General features: G+C 48.3%; 1 protein-coding gene across 1 annotated transcript in view; it reads left to right on the forward strand.

The window, feature by feature from the left end:
* PLCB1 (phospholipase C beta 1) overlaps window positions 1–21,574 on the forward strand; it is a 576,948-nt gene that overhangs the window by 326,269 nt on the left and 229,105 nt on the right. Inside the window, 3 exon segments of the mRNA XM_060261607.1 lie at window positions 3,913–3,992; window positions 6,340–6,393; window positions 7,957–8,032. Coding sequence (XP_060117590.1) covers window positions 3,913–3,992; window positions 6,340–6,393; window positions 7,957–8,032 — 210 coding nt within the window.

Below are 21,574 nucleotides of genomic sequence, written 5' to 3' on the forward strand. Positions count from 1 at the left end.
CTAAAACGAATGCTGACTTCCAGAGGAGCTGTGCCAGAATCAGCACAGACAATCTGCCCATTTTTGTTGGGTGATGTGTGTGAAAATTGAGTTGGCTCAAAGTCAATGAGCTTTATGAGGCCAGAATTTTGAGAGGATGAGTTGGTTTTTGCATTGAAAAGGGCTCTCGCCCGGCTGCTGTGTCGCCTTCCAGATGGGATGTTCAAGTTGCCTTCTGGCCGACCAGGTGAGAGAGATGGGCCGCAACTGCCTTTCACATTATTCAACACAAGTGACCCCTTTCCCCCCCAGTCATCCTAGTTCATGGTGGTGCATTTCTGTGCATCTGAGAGCAACCATTTGGTCACGGGCTATTCCGTAATACTTCACAGAGAGTTCTCCATGCTGCAAGCACTTGTAGAATAACTTGGAAGGAGTCTAAACCTTCTGCAGAGAACTCCAGGCATGGCCTCCTCTGTAGATGACAAATTTTCCACGGACACACCAAAATACAAAACGGTCAGTGGCGGTGGGTGGCATCCTTGGTCGCTGTTGGTGTTGCGGCGAGTTCAAGTGAAGCAGGGGTCCTCAGCTGTCCAAGGAGGGGGTAGGGGGCTGGAGGGGACCGCGGGGGGTTGTTGTGTTGCCTGGTAAACCTGGAAGAAAAATCTGACTGTTCTATCAGCTTGGATTTTAATTGGAGTTGATCATTGCTTCCTCTATCATATATCTTCTCCTCCCAGCTAGAGTTTGTTCCCTGATGCCAACAAAAGATGGCCGCATTGCTCTCCTTCTCTCCCTTCCTTTCTCCCCCCCCCCCATGGGTCTTTGGTAAATGCACCCATCAGCAGTGATGTTGCATCACCTTTCTTTTGTTTTAAGACGAAGTGAAAAGCAAGATAGTTCTTTTCTTCCCTATCAAAAGAAAATAGCTTGTCTGTTTTTAATCTTCCCCTAAAAAAACACCCAAGCGTCTATTCTGGACCTGCGTGAAGAATCTCTGAGGCCTTTCTCCTCTGGCGGTTGTGCAGTTGGCGGATGCAGACAGAGCTGCTGCTCTCTCCAAATGGAATGAACACTTGGAAGGGTTTGCCATCTCAAACGGTGCCCCAGATCCTGCCCTGAGATTATTGGAGCCACGTGAGATGAAGCTGAAACACCACAGAAGGGACAGAGGGCGCCTCTGCGGTATAAAAGGCAGGCCCAAGGAGACATCACTGGCTTCAAGAGCCAGTTTGGTGTAGTGGTTACATGCGTGGACTCTTATCTGGGAGAACCGGGTTTGCTTCCCCACTCCTCCACTTGCAGCTGCTGGAATGGCCTTGGGTCAGCCATAGCTCTGGCAGAGGTTGTCCTTGAAAGGACAGCTTCTGTCAGAGCTCTCTCACCCACCTCACAGGGTGTCTGTTGTGGGGGAGGAAGGTAAAGGAGATTGTGAGCTGCTCTCAGATTCAGAATGAAGGGCAGGGTATAAATCCAGTATCTTCTTCTTAGAGAGCCAGTGTTGGTGTAGTGGTTAAGTGTGCGGACTCTTATCTGGGAGAACCGGGTTTGATGCTCCACTCCTCCCCTTGCACATGCTGGAATGGCCTTGGGCCAGCCATAGCTCTGGCAGAGGTTGTCCTTGAAAGGGCAGCTGCTGTGAGAGCCTGTTGGAATACAAACTATGCACATTCCAGCCATTATATAGTTAACTGTTTGTTTACCTGATAGAGGAAGTGGTGTATTGTGACCTAAACTCAATTGTGGGATGGTTCTTACTTTGCCCATGAAAAATGTAAACACAACATTGGTCAGAGAGGATGTTAGGTGTGAAATGCTTTGATCTTGTATGCAAGTTTTATTGCTCTTCTTCCTGACGAGATGCTTTTGGGGGGGAAGAACAGTTGAGACAAAGAACATAGCCATGTAGATCTGACATAGATAGACTAGCTGGTAAGCTAGATTGTTTTTCTGTTTTATCCCAAGTACCCTATCCTTATGTTTTCTAGTAAACTTTATTTCTTTTGCTAATCTTAAGCCTCAACTCCAATTACTGCCACTCCAAACCTCTGAATTTAACATGTATTTCCTAACATTTTGGTAGCAGATGATAAAAGGTTCCAACAGAGCCCTCTCAACCCCACCCACCTCACAGGGTGTCTGTTGTGGGGAGAGAAGATAAAGGAGATTGTAAGATGCTCTGAGACTCTTCGGAGTGGAGGGTGGAATATAAATCCAATATCATCATCATCATCATCTTCTTCTTCTTCTTCTTCTTCTTCTTCGCTTTTCAAACATGTACCATGTAGAAATGGAGCCACTAATTCCTGCTAGTTTCAAGTTCAGGGTGGCTGGCAGCTTTTATTGCCAGAGGAACAGAAGAGAGGCCTCCTCCTTTGGCTACCTTCAGACTTACAGCATAAATCACACTTTGGTGTGAGTTTCTGGGAGGGAAACAGTCAAAGGATTACTCCGTTAGCCGCCTTGCTGGAGAAAAGATAGGCCTAAAACCCTGTCATTTGTCAAGTATGTTAATAGAGAGCTCAAGAGACCCAGCCAGCTCCCTCAGGATGTGAACAAGAGGGATTGTAGGGGGGAGTCAGGGATAGCCACACCCAAGATTTCAAGCTTGAATGGCAGGGAATGCTTCAGGCTTATCAGCAGAGGTGGGGGTGAGGGAGGGGAAGAGAGGGAGGCAAAAGAATTCCCAGGACATGCAGAGGGGCAACGGGTTCAGCCCAGTTTCATCCTCCAAAGCGTGGGAACTTTTAATTTAAATCTGTGACTGGTGGTACTTCAAAGAGACTTTACGAGAGGTTCTTTGGCTATGGTGTCCAAAGGGATAGAAGTTAATTCTTGATTATCCACAGTAAAGTCTCCATCCCTCAGCATTTGTTAATATCAGCCTTTTTATATTTTTAAAAAACCCTCATTAGCTGAACTGAGGAGAGATTTTCTCTTTTCCCCTTCTTCTTGCCGCTCCTTAAGCACTCCGATAATTAGCTGGCCGTGTTTCCTGAAGATGTGGGGTTCTCCCACAGGCCGCTGGGGGTCAAGACACATTTGGACGCCTTCCCTTCCACCAAGTGGGGGATTGGATTCTTTTTTGAGGGGAATCAATTCCATTAGCTCCACATTGCTTGCTTTAAAGCCTGCCATAAAATGATGCCAAGTGGCTCGCTGATTTGTGTTTTTCTGGAAGCCGCTGCGTTATGGAAATGGGTGGCATTTTGTTTCTCCGTTGGCCGCCTTGCTGGAGGAAAGATAGGCCTAAAACCCTGTCATTTGTCAAGTATGTTAATAGAGAGCTCAGGAGACCCAGCCAGCTGACAGATTTAGAAGGTTCCTCTGGGTGTGAAGTTTTACAAGCCCCCCCCCCTCCCCTGGTGGTTACAGGAGTATTGTGAAAAGTGCACAGGATTAAATGGATGTCAGTGAGTGAAGAATTTTCAAAAGCACTGTAGGAATATGTCCAAGCGGGCAGCCGTGTTGGTCTGAAGCAGCTGAACAAAGCAGGAGTCAAGTGCCACCTTTAAGACCAGCCAATTTTTATTGAGAACGTAAGCTTTTGTGTGCTCTTAAGCACACTTCATCAGACGAGGAATCCAGCACAGGGAGCAAAAAAATATGAACATAGTTAATATTTCCTTTTAAAAAGCATTTCTCTGAGCAGCCCTGATGTCAGTGGGTCTTCCTACCTGTCTGTGTAGAGTCAGGCCTCACAGCTCCTGCAGGGCCTTGGAAATAAAAGGCATCATTGTCTGGATGTTTTCCATTACTGTTGACGGATTTCCAGGTTGGCTTGTTTCTTCCCTGCCCCCACAAAAGGCTCGGGCCATTGGCTGCGTGCCCCCGGCTGTCTGGGTTCTCCTGGAATTGCGCCCCAAAGGGTGTCTTGGATCTGGCTTGAGTGGAGACCTCCTCATGGGTGGATCCTTTCTTTGTCTTTAGGAATGGGCGGAAGAAGTCTTCAGCTTGGCCACCAACTTGCTGGCGCAGAACATGTCCAGGGAGTCGTCGCTGCAGAAAGCGTAAGTGCCCCCCACTGCCCTTCCCGCCCAGGACTGGTTCCTGCCTGGCCGTGCGTCAGCTTCCTTTCCTTCGTCAGAAAGGTCTGCCAGGAAATGTCTCTTTCTGTGAGGGTGTGCAAACACTTGCACAAAGGTGCTTTGGCCCCTCTTGGCCACTGACGGCCCCCCTCCCCGTGCAACACCTTCTCGTGGGGGGGGGGGAGCCTGCAGGTGGCTTCAGACTCCAGGTGGGGTGTCGGGAAAGGGGCACATTCCGAAATGCTTTTACAAACCACAACAAAAATCCCCCTTGACCTCAGGAAACCAGCATGTCTGAGAGAAGAGGTTAGGCTGGCCGGCTCCCTGAAAAGGCTCATTTTCTAGGCCCCTGAGACCATTTAGGCCTGTGGGACCCACCCCTGTGCAGCTGGAAGTGCTAGAGCCAAGATATAGCCTGACCCTTCCTGTGAAAACGGGGCCACTGAGTTTCCTTTCTTGTTTGTGTTTAAGGTTGCAGAATTTTCTTCTGGATGGGAGCTGAAAAGCTGCGATGTGCCGCTGTAGATTTATTTTGGAGCCAAGTGGCTCTTTGCTGTCAGTCCAGTAGAAATCCTTCCTCTTCCTCCAGAGCAGCTGCTCTTCCGTTGGGGGTCCAGCACGCTGCCTTGGCCTCTCTCTGAGCCATCCTGGTGCACAGGGCTGACCCCCAGGGGGCCAGGACGGAGGGGGGTCTCCCTTGCTGCTGTCCCTCTCGCTTGCTACCCCCGAGCATCACCTGAGCGTTGTGAAGGTTCAGCCACAGATCTGGGCCATAAGCAGCAGCCTGGCTCTCCAGTGGGAAGGACAGACTTTGCCCGTGTTTACTGGACAGAGATCAAGGGCGGATGACGGGTGTGAAGCAGCATTTTTGTTTTTGGTTGCATGGAAGTGTTTACTGAAGGACTGGCTTCCAGCTGGGTTTTTCCCCTGTGAAAAAGGGAGCAGAAGCCAGGAGGCTGGTCAGATTGGAGAGGCTTATCTGATTTCCTGCCACATGCAGAAGTCTCCCCCCCCCCCCACCGCCTGCCTTCAGTGAAGATCTTGCCCCCCCCCACTTAAGGGCATAAACAGCCGGACGTCAGGCCAGCCTGTCCTTTGGTATTTGCTTTCTATTATTAGTCAGACAATAGCACCAGGCAAGGTTTCCATTTCCCTGGCCTAATCTCTTTTGCCTCTTCTCTCAATGGAGAGAGACAGTAAATCAGTCCTAGTGTCCTTTGCCAGGACAAGGTGTTGAGGGGGGGGGGGGTGGCTCTAGAACAAAGCTGCAAGGAGGGCTGAGGAGAAAACCCTGGGACCAAAGCAAAATACTCCCCCCCCCCCAAAAAAAAGGAGAATTCCTAAGTAACTCTGAACTTCACAGTCAGTTTGGTGTAGTGGTAAAGTGCATGGACTCTTATCTGGGAGAACTGGGTTTGATTCCCCACTCCTCCATATGCACCTGCAGGAGTGATCTTGGGTCAGTCACAAGTTCTCTCTTAGGGCTGTTCTCTCAGAAGCAGTTCTCAGATGAACTCTCTCAGCCCCACCTGCCTCACAGGGTGTCTGTTGTGTGGAGGGGAAGGGAAAGGAAGGGAAAGTTACTAGTGAAGGGCGGGGTATGAATCCAATCCCCTCCTTTTCTCCTCCTCCTCTTCTTCTTCTCCTCCTCCCTCCTCCTCCTCTTCTTCTTCTCCTCCTCCTCTTCTTCCCTGTAAACCCTATAAACAAGTTGTGTGGAAGCTGTTTATGTATGAGCGCAGCCTTGTCAGTGGAAGCCACCTGCCCCATGGTTCCCCCCAAGTCCTCTGCCCTCCCTCCCTCCCTCCCCCTCTGGTTTCCCCGGCCCCGCAGGGAAGGGGCTTGTCAGAAAGGGGCTTCCGAGGCCAGGGGCAGGCTATTGAAAGTGCACCGATAATACTGTTGACTCGTGTCAGTAAAACTGCACTAGAAACTGCTAAACCTCCCAGTCATCCTACCTGAATCTTGCTTCAGGCAGTGGGGTTTTAAGGTGCCCTGGACATATCTTGCAGTGTTCCAAGAAGTGAACCCATCTTGACAAAATGACATCTTGGAATCATTTCCTGAAGGGGATTTAGGAGACATCTCAAAATGTGTCCTTGGGAGGCGCCTCCAGCAGGCTATCTTGATTTTTCAGTACAGATCCCTCTTGCTTGAGGAGTTGAGGCATTTAGCTTTTTTTGGAAATACTTCTGATGCTGGAGAAGTTGTTCCTTTCTCTGAATGGCAGCCTAGCTGGAAGGTGAAATGTGGGGGAAAGGAAAGGCAAATTTTAATGTTGTGTTTCAATTATTATTTTCTTTAATCAACATGTTGTTCTTCTCTCTAGTTACACAAAACTCAAACTGCAAGTCACAACGGAGGGACGTATCCCTTTGAAGAAGTGAGTTGTGTTATGTTTTGTTTTCTTGGCCTTTGGGGGGGGACCTTTCATATTGGGCTAATTTCTAGACTGGGATGGTGATGATATTGTTCCATAGAGCTCTTCAAAAGGGAAACAGAGTCGTCAAAGTCAGCCAGTACCTGTATTTGGGGAGGAGGGGTTGTATGTGGAACCCCCCCCCCCCGCACTATGGATTGGTATAGCCCAGCCACAGATTCGCAGTGTTGATGTGAACTAGCAAAGTCTCCATTTCAGGGCCACAAAGGGGGACGGAGTGTGCTTTGCATCCCAGATGAGAACAAGGCCTTGTTCAGTGGGGCTTCCTCCCTCCCCCACATGGGCTGGCTGTGTGGGGGCATTCCCTTCCCCAGAGCTCCCAATCCTATGGAATCTCAGACTGGATCCTCACAGGCATTTGCTCTGCCCTCGAGCTTCTGCTGGAACCGATTCAAGCAGCTGATTGCCCACCCTTTGCTCCATGGGCGCCTTTGGATCCGCAGATACCTCCCGTTCCCCTCGCGGCAGCTGGGTCTCCAAAAAAAACAGATCCGGTCACTGCAAGGGGAATGGAAGGGAGCCGTGGATCAAAAGGCGCTCTGCGCAGCTGCTGTTGGGGAATCGATCGCTTGAGAGCCAGTTTGGTGTAGTGGTTAAGTGTGCGGACTCTTAGCTGGGAGAACTGGATTTCATTCCCCACTCCTCCACTTGCACCTGCTGAGATGGCCTTGGGTCAGCCATAGCTCTTGTAGGAGTTGTCCTTGAAAGGGCAGCTGCTGTGAGAGCCCTCTCAGCCCCACCCACCTCTCAGGGTGTCTGTTGTGGGGGAGAAGATACGGGAGATTGGAAGCCGCTCTGCGTCTCTGATTCAGAGAGAAGGGCGGGATATAAATCTGCAGTCTTCTTCTCTCAGCCCCACCCACCTCACAGGGTGTCTGTTGTGGGGGGAGAAGATATGGGAGATTGTGAGCCGCTCTGCGTCTCTGATTCAGAGAGAAGGGCAGGGGTATAAATCTGCAGTCTTCTTCTTCTTGGGGGCACAGCACTGCTGGTGAGAAATGAGCAGAGCTAGCCTTGCAGCCATTCTGATATCCTGGCCCTTCCCGTCTGGTGGGGGAGGGGACTTTGCCATGTGACTGGGAAGGCAGAAGAGGTGGATTGAGAGTGCAAGAAGAGCCTTTAGGGATGTCCCCTACCCACATTGTGTATGCTCTGTGCACTCACAAGACTAACAAAAACAGTTTAAAACAATAAAAATGCAATAAATAAAAACGGCAATAAGACAGCTCAAGAGAAACATCCCTTTTGAGATGGTTGACCCAGCCAAATCGTTACGACTTGCTGCCAAAAGGGGAGGAGGGGTGGGACCCCCTGAAGAGAGTGAGATTCCTAGAGCTGGTGCCCCTGGAAGTGCCTAGAACACAGCAGGAGGGTGCGTTCCTCGGGGCACTCCCAGACTCTTCTTGACTTCAGGGCCATGAGCAGCGGCTTGGCTGACACTCAGAGGCAGACTGAGAACACGTGAGGTTCCCTTGCCTTCATTCTTCTTCATTTCCCACCCGGCAGCATTTATCGCCTGTTTTCTGCGGACAGAAAGCGTGTTGAGACAGCGTTGGAAGCCTGCAACCTTCCTTCGGCCAGGGTAAGCAGTGGCCCCCTGGCATATATGTCATCTTGGCATGCATTCAGTTGTGGTGCAACCCCTGTTTGTCTCCAGCAGTCTCCCCCCCCCCCCCCCAAAAAAAAAGAGTTGGTATGAGCTGTGTTTTTGAGCCTCTTTGTGTCTGCTGCGATGTCTCTGTAGCACAAAGGATTTCCACCTGTTGCTTCTGGGGTCAGGGCCTGGAACTGTCCAGTGGATTCAGAACAAGTACAGAACTAGCTCCCGTGGAAAGACAACAACTCATTGGTGTCTTCTGTGTATTGAATTAATGAGTGTGTGTTTAAAAACGTCAACTTTGCCTTTCCTGAAGGTGACTTTCATGGTCGTAATGCAATAAAGAAGATGACATCAATAACAACTTGAGCTAAAGCAATAAACAGAGAAGGCAGTAGTGGAATAAAACAGGGTGATGGACATGATCCCTTTTGCCTGAAACGTGGCCACGTAGTGTTGTCGTTCCACAACCAGCATTCTGTCACAGACATGTTCCCTCTAAGCTGCAGAGACTTGTGAGCAGAAATTCTACTTTCCGAGCTACTGCAGAATTTAGTTTGCTTTGGGGCCATTTTTCCTGAGCGAAGACAAAAATGTGTGAGCCGAAGGCTTCAAAACTGTGAGCTGGCTCACACTCACTCAGCCTAGAGGGAACGCTGGACATGTTCCTTTCCCTGGTTATTGTGCTGCTGATCTCCAAAAGCGGAGCCACACAGAGAGAGACAAACACACGCGCACACAGTCTATCCACACCCGCATACTGATGAACCTGGTTTTCTGGATAGCCAGCCTGGGCTATTAATCTAATTTTGTAGAGCAGTTCAGGTTATGAGTGAAAGGTAATAAATATGTCCGTGTAATGTCTTCAGTTCCGTAGGGCAAATGCCTTGCCGCCTCAGTCGTCTTCCGTACAGCAGTGACCGAAACCTCTTCTGCTGCAGTTCCAAGCCGCTGGCTGGTTTTCAGCCCTGCAGGACATAACCTCAATAGTTCTCGTGCCGTGCGCTCCATTTCATTAGCCAGTCTAAATTTTATGTTTGGAATTGGTTTTATGTTCATCAGGCCAAGCCAAATTAATATAGCTGGGATGATTTGGGTGATGTGAATTGCTCTGCGTGGTGTCGTATGGATTGTCTGAACACGGACATGGCCGAGTGGAGAAAAAAGGAAAGAGCAGCCCCAGTCCATCTGCTGCAAAGAGAGACGCTAATAAACCCACGCAAAGGAAGCGGGTGCTGGAGAACCGGGAACCTGCGGGGAAATAAATAAACCACAATAATGGATGCTGAAATGATCTTTTCACCAGAGGACCTTTTCAGCTTTTAACTGTGGACTAATTTGTTGGAGAGAGATCTGGATTCTAGAAGAGAAAAGTGGGGCACTCCATCATTTGAGAGCCAGTTTGGTGTAGTGGTTAAGTGCGCAGACTCTTAACTGGGAGAACCGGGTTTGATTCCCCACTCCTCTACTTGCACCTGCTGGAATGGCTTGAGGTCAGCCATAGCTCTCGAAGAGGTTTTCCTTGAAAGGGCAGCTTCTGTCAGAGCCCTCTCATCCCCACCCACCTCACAGGGTGTCTGTTGTGCGGGGAGAAGAGAGAGGAGATTGTAGGCCGCTCTGAGTCTCTGATTCAGAGAGAAGGGCGGGGTATAAATCTGCAGTCGTCTTCTCTCAGCCCCACCCACCTCACTGGGTGTCTGTTGTGGGGGGAGAAGAGAGGAGATTGTAGGCCGCTCTGAGTCTCTGATTCAGAGAGAAGGGCGGGGTATAAATCTGCAGTCTTCTTCTCTCAGCCCCACCCACCTCACAGGGTGTCTGTTGTGGGGGGAGAAGAGAGAGGAGATTGTAGGCCGCTCTGAGTCTCTGATTCAGAGAGAAGGACAGGGTATAAATCTGCATTTCTTCTTATTCTTCTTCATTTGTCCTACAGAAAGGGTAAAAAAAATGTACAAATACAGCCCAAAAGTTGTTGACCACCACCTCAGACCCCTCTGGTAGGGAGAGAAGGCAGGGAAGAGCAGTGAACTCTGAGCATCCAGTCAAGGAAGCCAAGGCTAGAAATCAAGAGGAAAGTGGGGAAATTCAGCCTGTGCTTGGGCCACAGACGCTGAAGGCCCCCCTGCCTCTTGTACGAGCCTTCCCTTCTGGTTCTGGCCATCTTTCAAACCCCTCCTGTCTGCCTCCCCTCTCAAGGCCCAGACGAGGGCCTTCTGCATGCTGTGGAGGGGGCTGCAGAATCTGTCTCTCCATCGACCAGCTATCAGGTCTCCAGCAAAGGCGTTTTACGTCTCTGAAGCCCTTTTATAACCACCATTATTAGCTCTAGTGAACATCGGGACCCTCAGTGTTTTCTGCCACTATAGATCCCAGTCGGCAGCCGTGTTGCTCTGAAGCAATAGAACAAAGCAGTAGACAAGTGCACCTCTAAGACCAAGTAAGTTTTAAAACTTAGTTGGTCTTAAAGGTGCACTTGTCTACAGCTTTGTTCTTCTGCTGCTATAGTTTGTTTTCCTCTTTCTTTCAACTCCAGTATACGTTTAAGCAAAGTTTCTCACGTTGGTTTTATGGCTTTTAATTTTCCTCAGTGTTTCATCTCTTGCTTCTGCTTTTATTGTTCCATATTGTTGGTGCGGTCCATTTGATTTAATTCTTTTAACAGTTTTGTTGTAAATACCTTGGATATGCAGCAATAGAAAAACAGGGTATAAACAGCTGGATTGGAATTTGGAGCACCTTTTAGAGACCAGCAAGATCTTTTTTGAGGGGGGCAGAAGCTTTGGAGAGTCCAAATCCCCTTTGTCAGACCCCTGCCTCTCAGAAGCTCCTCCCCCCAAAAATCTTCTTGGTCTCTAAGACGGTCCTGGATTCGAATCTAACTGTTCCAGAGCAGAGTTTGGCTTCTTAATGTGAGAGGAGGAGTCCTCTGCAATGAATTCCGTAAGCTCAGTCGTTCATCGAGAGAAAAGCACTCTGGTTTTCAGGATTCTTTGCTAACCTGTGGATTTGGGGAGAGACTGTGCCACATCAGTGCCGCGTTTGTTGATGGGGGAGCTGGGCAGCACCTGCTTTGTGTTCAAGCCTCAAATAACCACACCAAACTTAATGAGCCCTGGGAAGATGTAGCAGGAGGGGGTGGGGGGAGGAGCCACGCGCTGGTTCCACAGGTGCTGTGCTAATACATGACGGAGGTTGCCAGTTTTGTCTCTTTTCACCCTGAATTCTTTTTCTTCCTCTCAACAAGAGGTCCTGGCAGCAAAGTCATCCTCAACTGAAAGGATTATCTGACCTGCTTTAATAAAGGCCAGGCAATTAAAAAAAAAATAAAGCCAAACCAAAAGACCACAAGACATGCAGCTTTCCCAAAATCAGCCGGGAGGGTTGTCAGAAAGAGGGGGGAAATGTTGGAAGGCCTTCCTTTATAGAGCACGTTGTAGTCTTCATGTTAAATGAAGTTGGTATCAGGTTCCAACTTTCACTGGTGGCCAGTTTTTTTTTTATCAGCCCTGCCATGTGATGGATTTTGTCCCGGATGCAGACGAAGGGAGTGCAGTTCCAGGTCTGAAATGCCCCCCCCCCCCCCCCGCCTCTCCCTGCATTATGTTATTTTCGTTGGCCGTTTCATGTTTTTGAGGTCTGCCTTTTGCTTTGAACTAAGCTGGCTATCTGAAATATCTATCTAAACTATATGGCACATCTGAATTGTGTAGAAATAGAGTACCGTTAAATACCATATCCATGTATCTAGATCCAAGCGGGCAGCCATGTTGGTCTGAAGCAGTTGAACAAAGCAGAAGTCAAGTAGCACCTTTAAGACCAACCAATTTCTACTTAGAACGTAACCTTTCACGTGCTCTTAAGCACGCTTGCTGGATTCCTCGTCTGATGAAGCGTGCTTAAGAGCACACAAAAGTTTACGTTCTAAATAGAAATTGGTTGGTCTTAAAGGTGAAACTTGGCTCCTGCTATATCCATGTATCATCTACCGTCCATCAGTATATAGAGACAGAGAGGTATATGTGTGTGCGTATGTGGTATTTAACAGTATTCTATTTCTGTATTTTTGGAAACTGTCAAAAATGTTCTTCCCTTTGTTTAAAAAAAGGCACTAATCAAATAACAAAACTGGCACTTCCGGTTTCCTTGGCAACTGCAGAAAACAGCGGAGTAAATAATGGCGATGATTTCCTCCCTCTGTGTGTTTGTACAAGTGGACCTGTACAAGCTCAGCGGTATTTAAAGCACTCCTTAAAACACTTTTTTTTTTACTTTTGATCAGCACCATTTTATGTTGGGCAGTTGGACTGTGTAGCTTTCCTTAAGCAGAAAGCATGTTATAAATTACCCAAATCAGTGCAAATGAAGCACAATTCAATTTTCTGAATGTTTTGTGCTGAGGGGTTCCCCCCCTCAGGTGTCTTGTCAGATCTTCCCACTGTCTTCCTCCAAGTCTGACCCTTTGGCTGCTGCAGTTTATCCCACCCCTCTTCCAAGGAGCTAAGAGAGCAAACGACTACCCAAGAACAATCCATCGCCTTCTTAATGGTTTCTCTCAGTCGTAGTCTGTCACTGGAACTGCTACTCTGAACTGACAGAGAAATTCCTTCTCCAACTGGGAAAAAAGTCTCCGTCAAAGGAAGGCTTTGCCGACAGGAGACATGGCTCCGGCGTAGCAGAAAGAAGTAATAGGATCCAATGCTCTGTGTCTTCCTTTCTTTGTGTTTCTGCAACACTTAGCCGTGGATCAGAGCCAACAGTCCTTATCCTAAGTGTTTAATTATTCGTATATGTTCTGCTCACCTTTCCTAAGTGGAGAAGAATTTACTGCTTGATATAACCGAGGTTGAGACAGATGAAACAGGCGCACACGTCAAAGAGGATTGTTTAGGGCAAAGAAGCTGCCAGTGAGGTGAATGTTCCACTGCCAGCAGCCTGTAGATGTGGTCACACTTTCAAGCACCAGATGAAGCCGTCAGCCTAGATCTGTCCAGCCTCTTAGGACATGACCTTTCCATCTCCAACTCCCAGGTGGCACCAGGAGATCTGCTGAGCTGCAAAGACACAACACGTAGAGGGAGACCCAGAGTTATGACCCCGACACCTACACTGGGTGTGTTCAGTTGCTGCTTCTTCTTGCTTTGAGGGGCAGATGTTCGTTGAACAAAGGCTGAGTTGTTTCCCTTTGCTTTCGATTGTGTTGAGCAGCATTCCTGACGGAGTCTTTTGCAGCTACCGCTTCTGGCTCCCTCTCTGGTTTGATGAGTCACTTCTTGCTCTTCAGACATGGACAGAAACGCAGATGAGAGAAGAGGGAGCAAGAGGTGCCTCGGATGCAGCCTCTCCAGGAAGTGAGCAATCACCTACAAGACCCTTTTCAGTGCAAGCGTATAATGGCCCTTCAAGAAGAGCCTGTGTCACGAACCTGGCAGCCAGATAGATTTCAGGTCAAGCTCTAGTTTTGTGAGGGCCCTTCCAGCCAGAGGAAAGTTATGTCTGCTGCTGTTGGAATGCTGAACTGTGCATTTCTCTCCCAGTGGACATCTGGCTCCGCTAGCAAGGGCCAGAGCAATGCTTGTGCCTCAGCAACGGATGTTTTTGGTCCCTGATCCGTGTAAGACTGCCTTGGTGAAGCAGAGAGGTTTCTGACATCCATCCCCCTCCTTTTTGGTGGACAATCATACCCATCCCTCCTGTTGGCATTTCCTCTCACCCATCAAACAACCCCCAGCTCTGTTTTCTTTCCTGGTGGTGTGTTCTGCCACTCCTAATTTCAACCCCCTGCTTTGCGCTGCCCTGAAATTGGATGGCACCTGTTGAATGCCTGGCCAGTTCCTGTCAGGCAGGGTAACGCTGGGGCCTGTATGCCTGCCGCAGACGGAGCACGGAGGTCTGCAAGCACACAAGCTGTGTGCTGCAGGGTGTGAAGGCAAAAGGTTCCTCAAGTGTACTTTGGCATTGCATCTTCTCCCTTCTCGGATAGGCATGGCTGAAAACATCATCATATTGTTTCCCTGCTTTCTCCGATGGAATGTTTCTGGTAGAAATAATATTCCCTCTTTTATGAGTCTTTGCAGCTGTTCTTGGGGCATGCATTTCAGTGAATTATGGCTTTTTATTGTGTTGATCTTTGCTTATGTTTCTAAATAAATAATAATAATAATAATTAGCTGTTGTAGGTTTTCCAGGCTGTATGGCGATGGTCTTGGCATAGTAGTACTTGATGTTTCACCAGCAGGTGTGACCGGCATCCTCAGAAGTATACCTCAGAGGTATACCTCTGAGGATGCTAGTCACAGCTGCTGGTGAAACGTCAGATACTACTATGCCAAGACCACGGCTATGCAGCCCGGGAAATCTGCAACAACTAATAAACTCTGGCTGTGAAAGACTTCCTCAACATAATTATTATTCTAATCAGCCAGGTTTTTGCAGAACATGCTTCTGGGCTAAGATTATATCAGAGAAGGGAAGGCAGGGGTGGGCTAGGGTTCAGCTAGGAAGATCAGATGTCACTGAAAGATAGGGGGGTTAGATGATTTCAGCAGAGCCTACCAGGTTTTCCAGTGTAGCAGCAGTTTAGAGCTGGTGGACCAGGAAGTGTGGTGATCGCAAATATTTATCCTGATTCTGTAGAAAAGAGCCAGAGCCCAGGAGCACCTTAAAGACTAACAAAATTAGTGGCAGGAGCTTTTCGGGAAGGAGTTTTTGCGAATTATTCTGTGGTTTTCTGAAGACTTGAGTGGGTGGGGCATGAAATATATGCAAATATAGGAAATATCAGAGGCAGCCTCTGTGATTATGTCTGGAAAAGCCTTGTGCCAAAATGGATTGAACCAAGAGCCGGAGCTGAGTTTTGGGCCTGCTCTACAGCAAGGGCAACAACCAGGGAGTCTACGCCCCCCTCCAAAAAAACGCTATTTCATGTGAGCAGCACTGGTGTTTCAAGTAGTGGAGGGCTTGTAACACACTACCACCCCCCCCCCCCGGAATGTTCTTGATCCTTCTCCACAAACAACTACAACTGATTCACAAATTTTTGAATGCAATTTGCTTTACCTGCTCCAGTGGAACCCCTCATTAAAGGCGCTGAGCTTTTGGTCTTGTCACATTCACACAGGTGTCCTTCAGCTTGTGCAACCTGTGGAAGTGGGCAGAACCCTTGGAAAAGGGGAGGCTCACACACACACACACCCCACCTATGTATTCGATGTTTCTCTACTGATTAAATCTGTCAGAGAAAAACTAATTTGTTAACTGGGCTGAAGAATCAACCCTTCTTTAAGGGAAAGGGCCATTTCTGGGGCCTCTCAAGGCCGTCGCAAGACCACTGTTGAAGAGATCATGTGTGGACCCAATAGATCTGAAAAAATTATTGGCCAGTCTCCCTTTGTTAGATAAGCTATTTAAGTGTGTGTTTGTGGATGGCACAGGTAACCTGCTGGACCAATCTAGCTTCAGGCACTGGGTCAGAAACTGCCTTAATCGAGCTGATGGGCAGCTGAAAGAGGAATGGGCCCTCTCGGTTCTTCTGGACCTCACATTTTCTTTCGATAGCACCAGGCAGGGTCTGGTCACATCTTGTGGATGAATGTTAGTGTTACTGGGCCACAGCTCAGTCCCTGGGGCATTGACTTATGGCTTTTGGTCAGGTTCCGTTTATTGCATGCATAAAAACGCAAGAGTAGGTCAACTTTAAATAATGACCACTTTGAAAAACATCAACACATGTATCGTCCTCATGATTGCAGGAATGTTTGGAAATGCCTCGTTTCAAATGTTGCCTCTGTCTTGTTTCTGAGACTGGGAAAGCAAATCAGACATGACTCATCAACTTAGAGTAGATTTTGGATGTGATGCCCAGTGTTGAACAAACTGCTTTCCCTGGATTTAAAGGGAAATGCCCCCTTTGTTCTGCTGATGACTTTAAAATATAAAATGGGGGATGGGAGGCAAACTAACATGGAAAGTTAAGAGTCCCCCCCCCCCCCCCCCCCCCGCTTTCCAAAGACTGAGTTTTACTAATGATCACATCCCAAATGAGAAAAAGGGCAAAGAAGCTACATAAAACAGGTGGGTCAGTTGACTTCACTCTCCTGGAAAATCAGCCTATTCATTAAAAAGAAGGTACCCCTGGCAGGGGAAGAGAGAATTATGAATTGCAACAGGCCTTGTTGCGTCATCCACAAAGGTGAGGTCCAGAAGAACCGAGAGCATCACGGTCTTTCCTCAGGTAGCCCAATTCTTCTTTCAGTGCAGGGTCTTGTGGATCTAGCCTATGTGCAATTCTTCTTTCAGGGTCTTGTGGATCTAGCCTGTGTGCTCTTCCATCACTTAGGAGTGCAGTGGCTTAGCCTTAGCACCATTTTCTCTACCCCACATTTCCACGTAGCTCATTCTCTTAAACACCCCTTCAAAGCTCACCAGATCGGTTGGCTGGCTGCTGTCATAATCCCAGGGTTTAGGCATTTGTAAATCAGTGCCTTGAATGCCAAAATATCTGGTTATGCACAGCATGAAACAAGGTAAAGAGGATGAAGAAGATAATTGCCAGAGGCCCAATTCAAGGCACGGTGGTTTAAAAGAAAAGGAATGGTTTATTATTGGAGTTTAAAAGTGTCAGTTTATAATTGGAGTCTGGTGACTTGCAGAGCACAAAAGGACAGGAGGTATTGCAGTATTTTGTTGGCAATAAACGTAATTATGCAGGAGGAAGAAAGGGCAAGACATCAATACTTGCATATTGGTTCTGGGCGTCTTTCTCTTGAGGCCATTTCAGTCAGCATAATCGTATATTATCATCACCCGTGTGATGCTGTGGCTGGATCCCCCTTATACACAACAGCTCTAGCTCCAAAATTCCTTCAAGTAAAACCAAAAAGCAATCTTGTGGCATCTTAAAGACCTGCTCATTTTAACACCTTTTTCACTGTAGCAGACGCTTTCATGGTCTAGTGCCCACTTTGATCTGATGTGTGGTGGATCTTCATTAGGCAGACATCAATATGAGGCTACAACAAAGGAAAAATTGCAATGAGGGACAAAAGGCCATGAAATGCGAGAAAGAGGGCAGGGTGAGATCAAACGATGTAGAATTCAGACTGGAACTGCTCCATATCACAGGGCCAAAGGACACATTGACTTTTCTTAGGTCCTTGCGATCCTTTCTCTGAACTCAATTTCAGGTGTACAATTTGGGTTGGAACTGCAGAGCGGGAGGAGAAGAGGCTTCACCTTTTCCCTCTGTGCCATTTCCCTGACCTGAAACAGACCCAGGAGGCACTATTTGCCCCATCAGGGGCTCTGCTGAATTGATGGGATAGATAAGGGCTTCCATAGCTGGGAAGACAGTGCGCCCCTGTGGCCATTTCAGGTTGGGAAAATAGCTTGAAGGAAGAGGAAGGCATCAGCCCTTTCTCCCTGCGTACCACAGTCCTGGTCTGAATTGGTCCCCTTGCATCTGAGGAGTAAGCTCCCAATGCGAATTTAGCAGCACATGTCTGACTAACATGGCAGACCAGACCCCACCTAAGGCCTCTGCAGTTGGGCCCACAGAGAGGAGGTCCTTGAAAACCTTCTAGAAAAGTTCCTGTTTTTTAAAGGCATCTGTACAATTAATACAAAGCTGTAGGGACTCTAAATTGTCATCCCTACAGGCTAGACTGACAGAAAACAGAAGAACAAATTCTTGCCCAATTATTAAAAGAAAAAGAGCAAATTAATTAGCTAGGAGAGGGACTCTACAGAGAGAAAGTTAAACATCTGGCTCTTATGTACTGGATGGAATTAACTGTCCTACCAGTGCAGCTGGCCCTCCTGCAAAAAAGAGTTTGTTTGTTTGTTTGTTTCCTTAAATCTCTATCCCACCATCTCCGCAAGCAGACTCAGGGTGGCTAACAGTCAGTTCAGACATTTATATTTACAATGTAAAACCAATAAAATACAGTTACAATTAAAAACATTCCATGGTGCTATAAAAATGTAAAGGAAAGTTCCCCTGTGCAAGCACCAGTCATTTCCGACTCTGGGATGATGTTGCTTTCACAACGTTTTCACGGCAGACTTTTTATGGGGTGGTTTGCCATTGCTTTCCCCAGTCCTCTACCCTTTCCCCCCAGCAAGCTGGGGACTCATTTGACCAACCTCAGAAGGATGGAAGGCTGGGTCTAGAGAAAGGAAAGGAAAAGTTCCCTTTGCAAGCACCATTCATTTCCAACTCTGGGGTGACATTGCTTTCACAATGTTTTCACGACAGACATTTTACAGGGTGGTTTGCCATTGCCTTCCCCAGTCATCTCCACTTTCCCCCCAGCAAGCTGGGGACTCATTTGATCGACCTCAGAAGAATGGAAGGCTGAGTCTAGAGAAAGGAAAGAAAGGTCCCCTGTGCAAGCAGCAGTCGTTTCCAACTTTGAGGTGAAGTTGCTTTCACAACGTTTTCACGGCAGACTTTTTACGGAGTGGTTTGCCATGGCCTTCCCCAGTCATCTATACTTTCCCTCCGGCAAGCCAGGGACTCCTTTTACCGTCCTCGGAAGGATGGAAGGCTGAGTCAACCTCGAGCTGGCTTCCTGAACTAGCTTCTGCTGGGATCAAAGTCAGGTCGTGAGCAGAGAGTTCAGACTGCAGTACTGCAGCTTTACCACTCTGCGCCACGGGGCTCTTGTTCCATGGTGCTGTACTGGTGTTTAAATTTGATAGAAAATGGGAGCTGACCGCATTTGCCATCATGTGTAATTAGAGGCCTTGTCTGGGAGACTGCCCCCAACATCTCGATCTTGCAGCCTGCATTTATTTCAGTATGAAAACTCTCAGAATGTATAAGTTGTTGGTGCTCATGGATCAGTCCTGCTGTTGAATTCTAGGTAATTCAGCCTGGAGAAGGTTGACAGGATCCTTTTTGCTGTGCACCCTACTACCTGTGAGTTGAACCCATGCCCGTCCTGGCTTACAAAAGCTAGCCAGGCATTGCTACGTGAGCCACTGCAGGCTATTGTCAACAGATCCCTCTTAGAAGGGATCTTTCCTACACCTCTTAAAGAGGCTGTGGTCCATCCCCTCTTGAAAAAACCATCTGCAGACCTGGCCATATTGGCAAATTATCAGCCGGTATCGAATCTTCCCTTTTTGGGTAAGGTTATAGAGCGGGCGGTGGCGATTCAGCTACAGGGATTCCTGGCTGACACTTCCGCACTGGATCCATTCCAGTCCAGCTTTCGACGGGACGGAGATAGTTCTGGTCACCCTCATAGGTGACCTCATGCAACATCTGGATCAGGGCGGCTTAGCAGTACTGTTACTATCAGCTGCATTTGATACGGTTGACCACCAGCTACTGACTAGCTGCCTTGCCGACGTGGGGATTTAGGGGTCTGCCTTACAGTGGTTGGCCTCCTTTCTCCAAGGTTGGGGACAAAGGGTGGTGATAGGGGAGGAATCATCTCAAAGGCACTCATTTATATGTGGTATGCCACAGGGTGCGGTTCTGTCCCCGATGTTATTTAACATCTACATGCGCTCCCTCGCCCAGATTGTCAGGAGGTATCGGCTGGGATGTCACCAATATGCAGACAACACCCAGCTCTATCTATTGATGGCTGGCCAGTCTGACTGTACCCTGGGAAATCTAGACCTGGCTCTTCAAGCCATAGCATCTTGGCTCAGGCTGAGTCGGTTGAAGCTGAATCCGACGAAGATGGAGGTTCTGTATCTGAGTCGGGGTGGTCCAGGAAGGGAGATCCTTAATACCGGCCCCTAAGGTCAAGAGCTTGGGAGTATTCCTGGAGTCCTCTCTCACAATGGAGGCCCAGGTAGCAGCCACTGCCAGATCCGCCTTTTTCAATCTTCGGCGGGTGCGGCAGTTGGCTGTTAATGGGGCTGCCTCGTTGGGAGCACATTCAGCCAGTTCTGAAAGAGCTGCACTGGCTACCTATTGTGTTCCAAGTCCATTTCAAGGTGTTGGTATTGACCTTTAAAGCCCTTTGTGGTCAGTGGCCTGTCTATCTGCAGGACCGCCTTTCTCCTCATGTTCCTCAGCGATCACTGCGCTCAGGGACACAAAATCTACTGTCCATCCCTGGTCCAAAGGAGGCCAGGTTATGCTCGACAAGGGCTAGGGCCTTCTCGGTGGCAGCACCAGGAATGTGGAATGCCCTCCCAGAGGCCATGAGGGCCCTGCGGGATCTTTCTACCTTCTGCAGGGCCTTCTAGACAGAACTGTTCCGACAGGGATTTAACACCTGACCCGGGAGAAGACAGCCACCCCACATCTCTAAAGAGCTATGATTACTATCTGATCACCATCAGGAAAAGAATCCGCCTATATTAAAGACAGCACCATAGAATGTTTTTTTAGAATGTTTTAATTGTAATTGTATTTTATTGGTTTGAAATGGTAAATGTAAATATTTAAATTGATTGTTAGCCATCCTGAGTCCGCTTGCGGAGAGGGCCAGATAGAAATTTAAGGTAAATAAATAAAATAAATAAATCATTGTAGGAGAGAGATGGAGAGGCTCCCATCCCACTCAGGTTCTCTGGGAGGAAGGTTTTCACCTAACGCCCCTTCTGCTTCTCTCCTCCAATTCCCAGGGCTCTTCCGGGAGGGGGGGAGGGCTCTTCCACAAGGAACAGCATATTGTGGGGGGGAGAGGTAATTAAGATGGCGTCAGCAAGGGAACAGGTAGGGAAAATCTTGCTTCTTTGGATTCAAGCAAATGATTCTTCAGGCTGTTTTCTTTTTGTGATGTGCCCCTTGGGGATGGTGTTATGATAACACAGTTATATTTGTGGGCTCTGGAAATATAAATTATTTTCATGAACAGGGCGAGGGCTTCTAGTGTCCTGGCCCCACTGATGGACCTCCTGATGGCACCTGGGGGTATTTTTTGGCCCCTATGTGACACAGAGTGTTGGACTGGAGGGGCCATTGGCCTGATCCAACATGGCTTCTCTTATGTTCTTATGTGACACAGAGTGTTGAACTGGAGGGGCCATTGGCCTGATCCAACAAGGCTTCTCTGATGTTCTTATGTGACACAGAGTGTTGGACTGGATGGGCCACTGGCCTGATCCAACAGGGCTCCTCTTATGTGACACAGAGTGTTGGACTGGATGGGCCATTGGCCTGATCCACAATGGCTTCTCTTATGTTTTTATGTGACACAGAGTGTTGGACTGGACGGGCCATTGGCCTGATCCCACAGGGCTTCTCTTATGTTCTTCTGTGACACAGAGTGTTGGACTGGATGGGCCGTTGGCCTGATCCCACAGGGCTTCTCTTATGTTCTTCTGTGACACAGAGTGTTGGACTGGATGGGCCGTTGGCCTGATCCAACAGGGCTTCTCTTATGTTCTTATGTGACACAGAGTGTTGGACTGGAGGGGCCATTGGCCTGATCCAGCATGGCTTCTCTTATGTTCTTATGTGACACAGAGTGTTGGACTGGATGGGCCACTGGCCTGATCCAACAGGGCTCCTCTTATGTGACACAGAGTGTTGGACTGGATGGGCCATTGGCCTGATCCAACATG

Source organism: Heteronotia binoei, chromosome 1, assembly GCF_032191835.1.
Source record: "Heteronotia binoei isolate CCM8104 ecotype False Entrance Well chromosome 1, APGP_CSIRO_Hbin_v1, whole genome shotgun sequence".
NCBI lineage: Eukaryota > Metazoa > Chordata > Lepidosauria > Squamata > Gekkonidae > Heteronotia > Heteronotia binoei.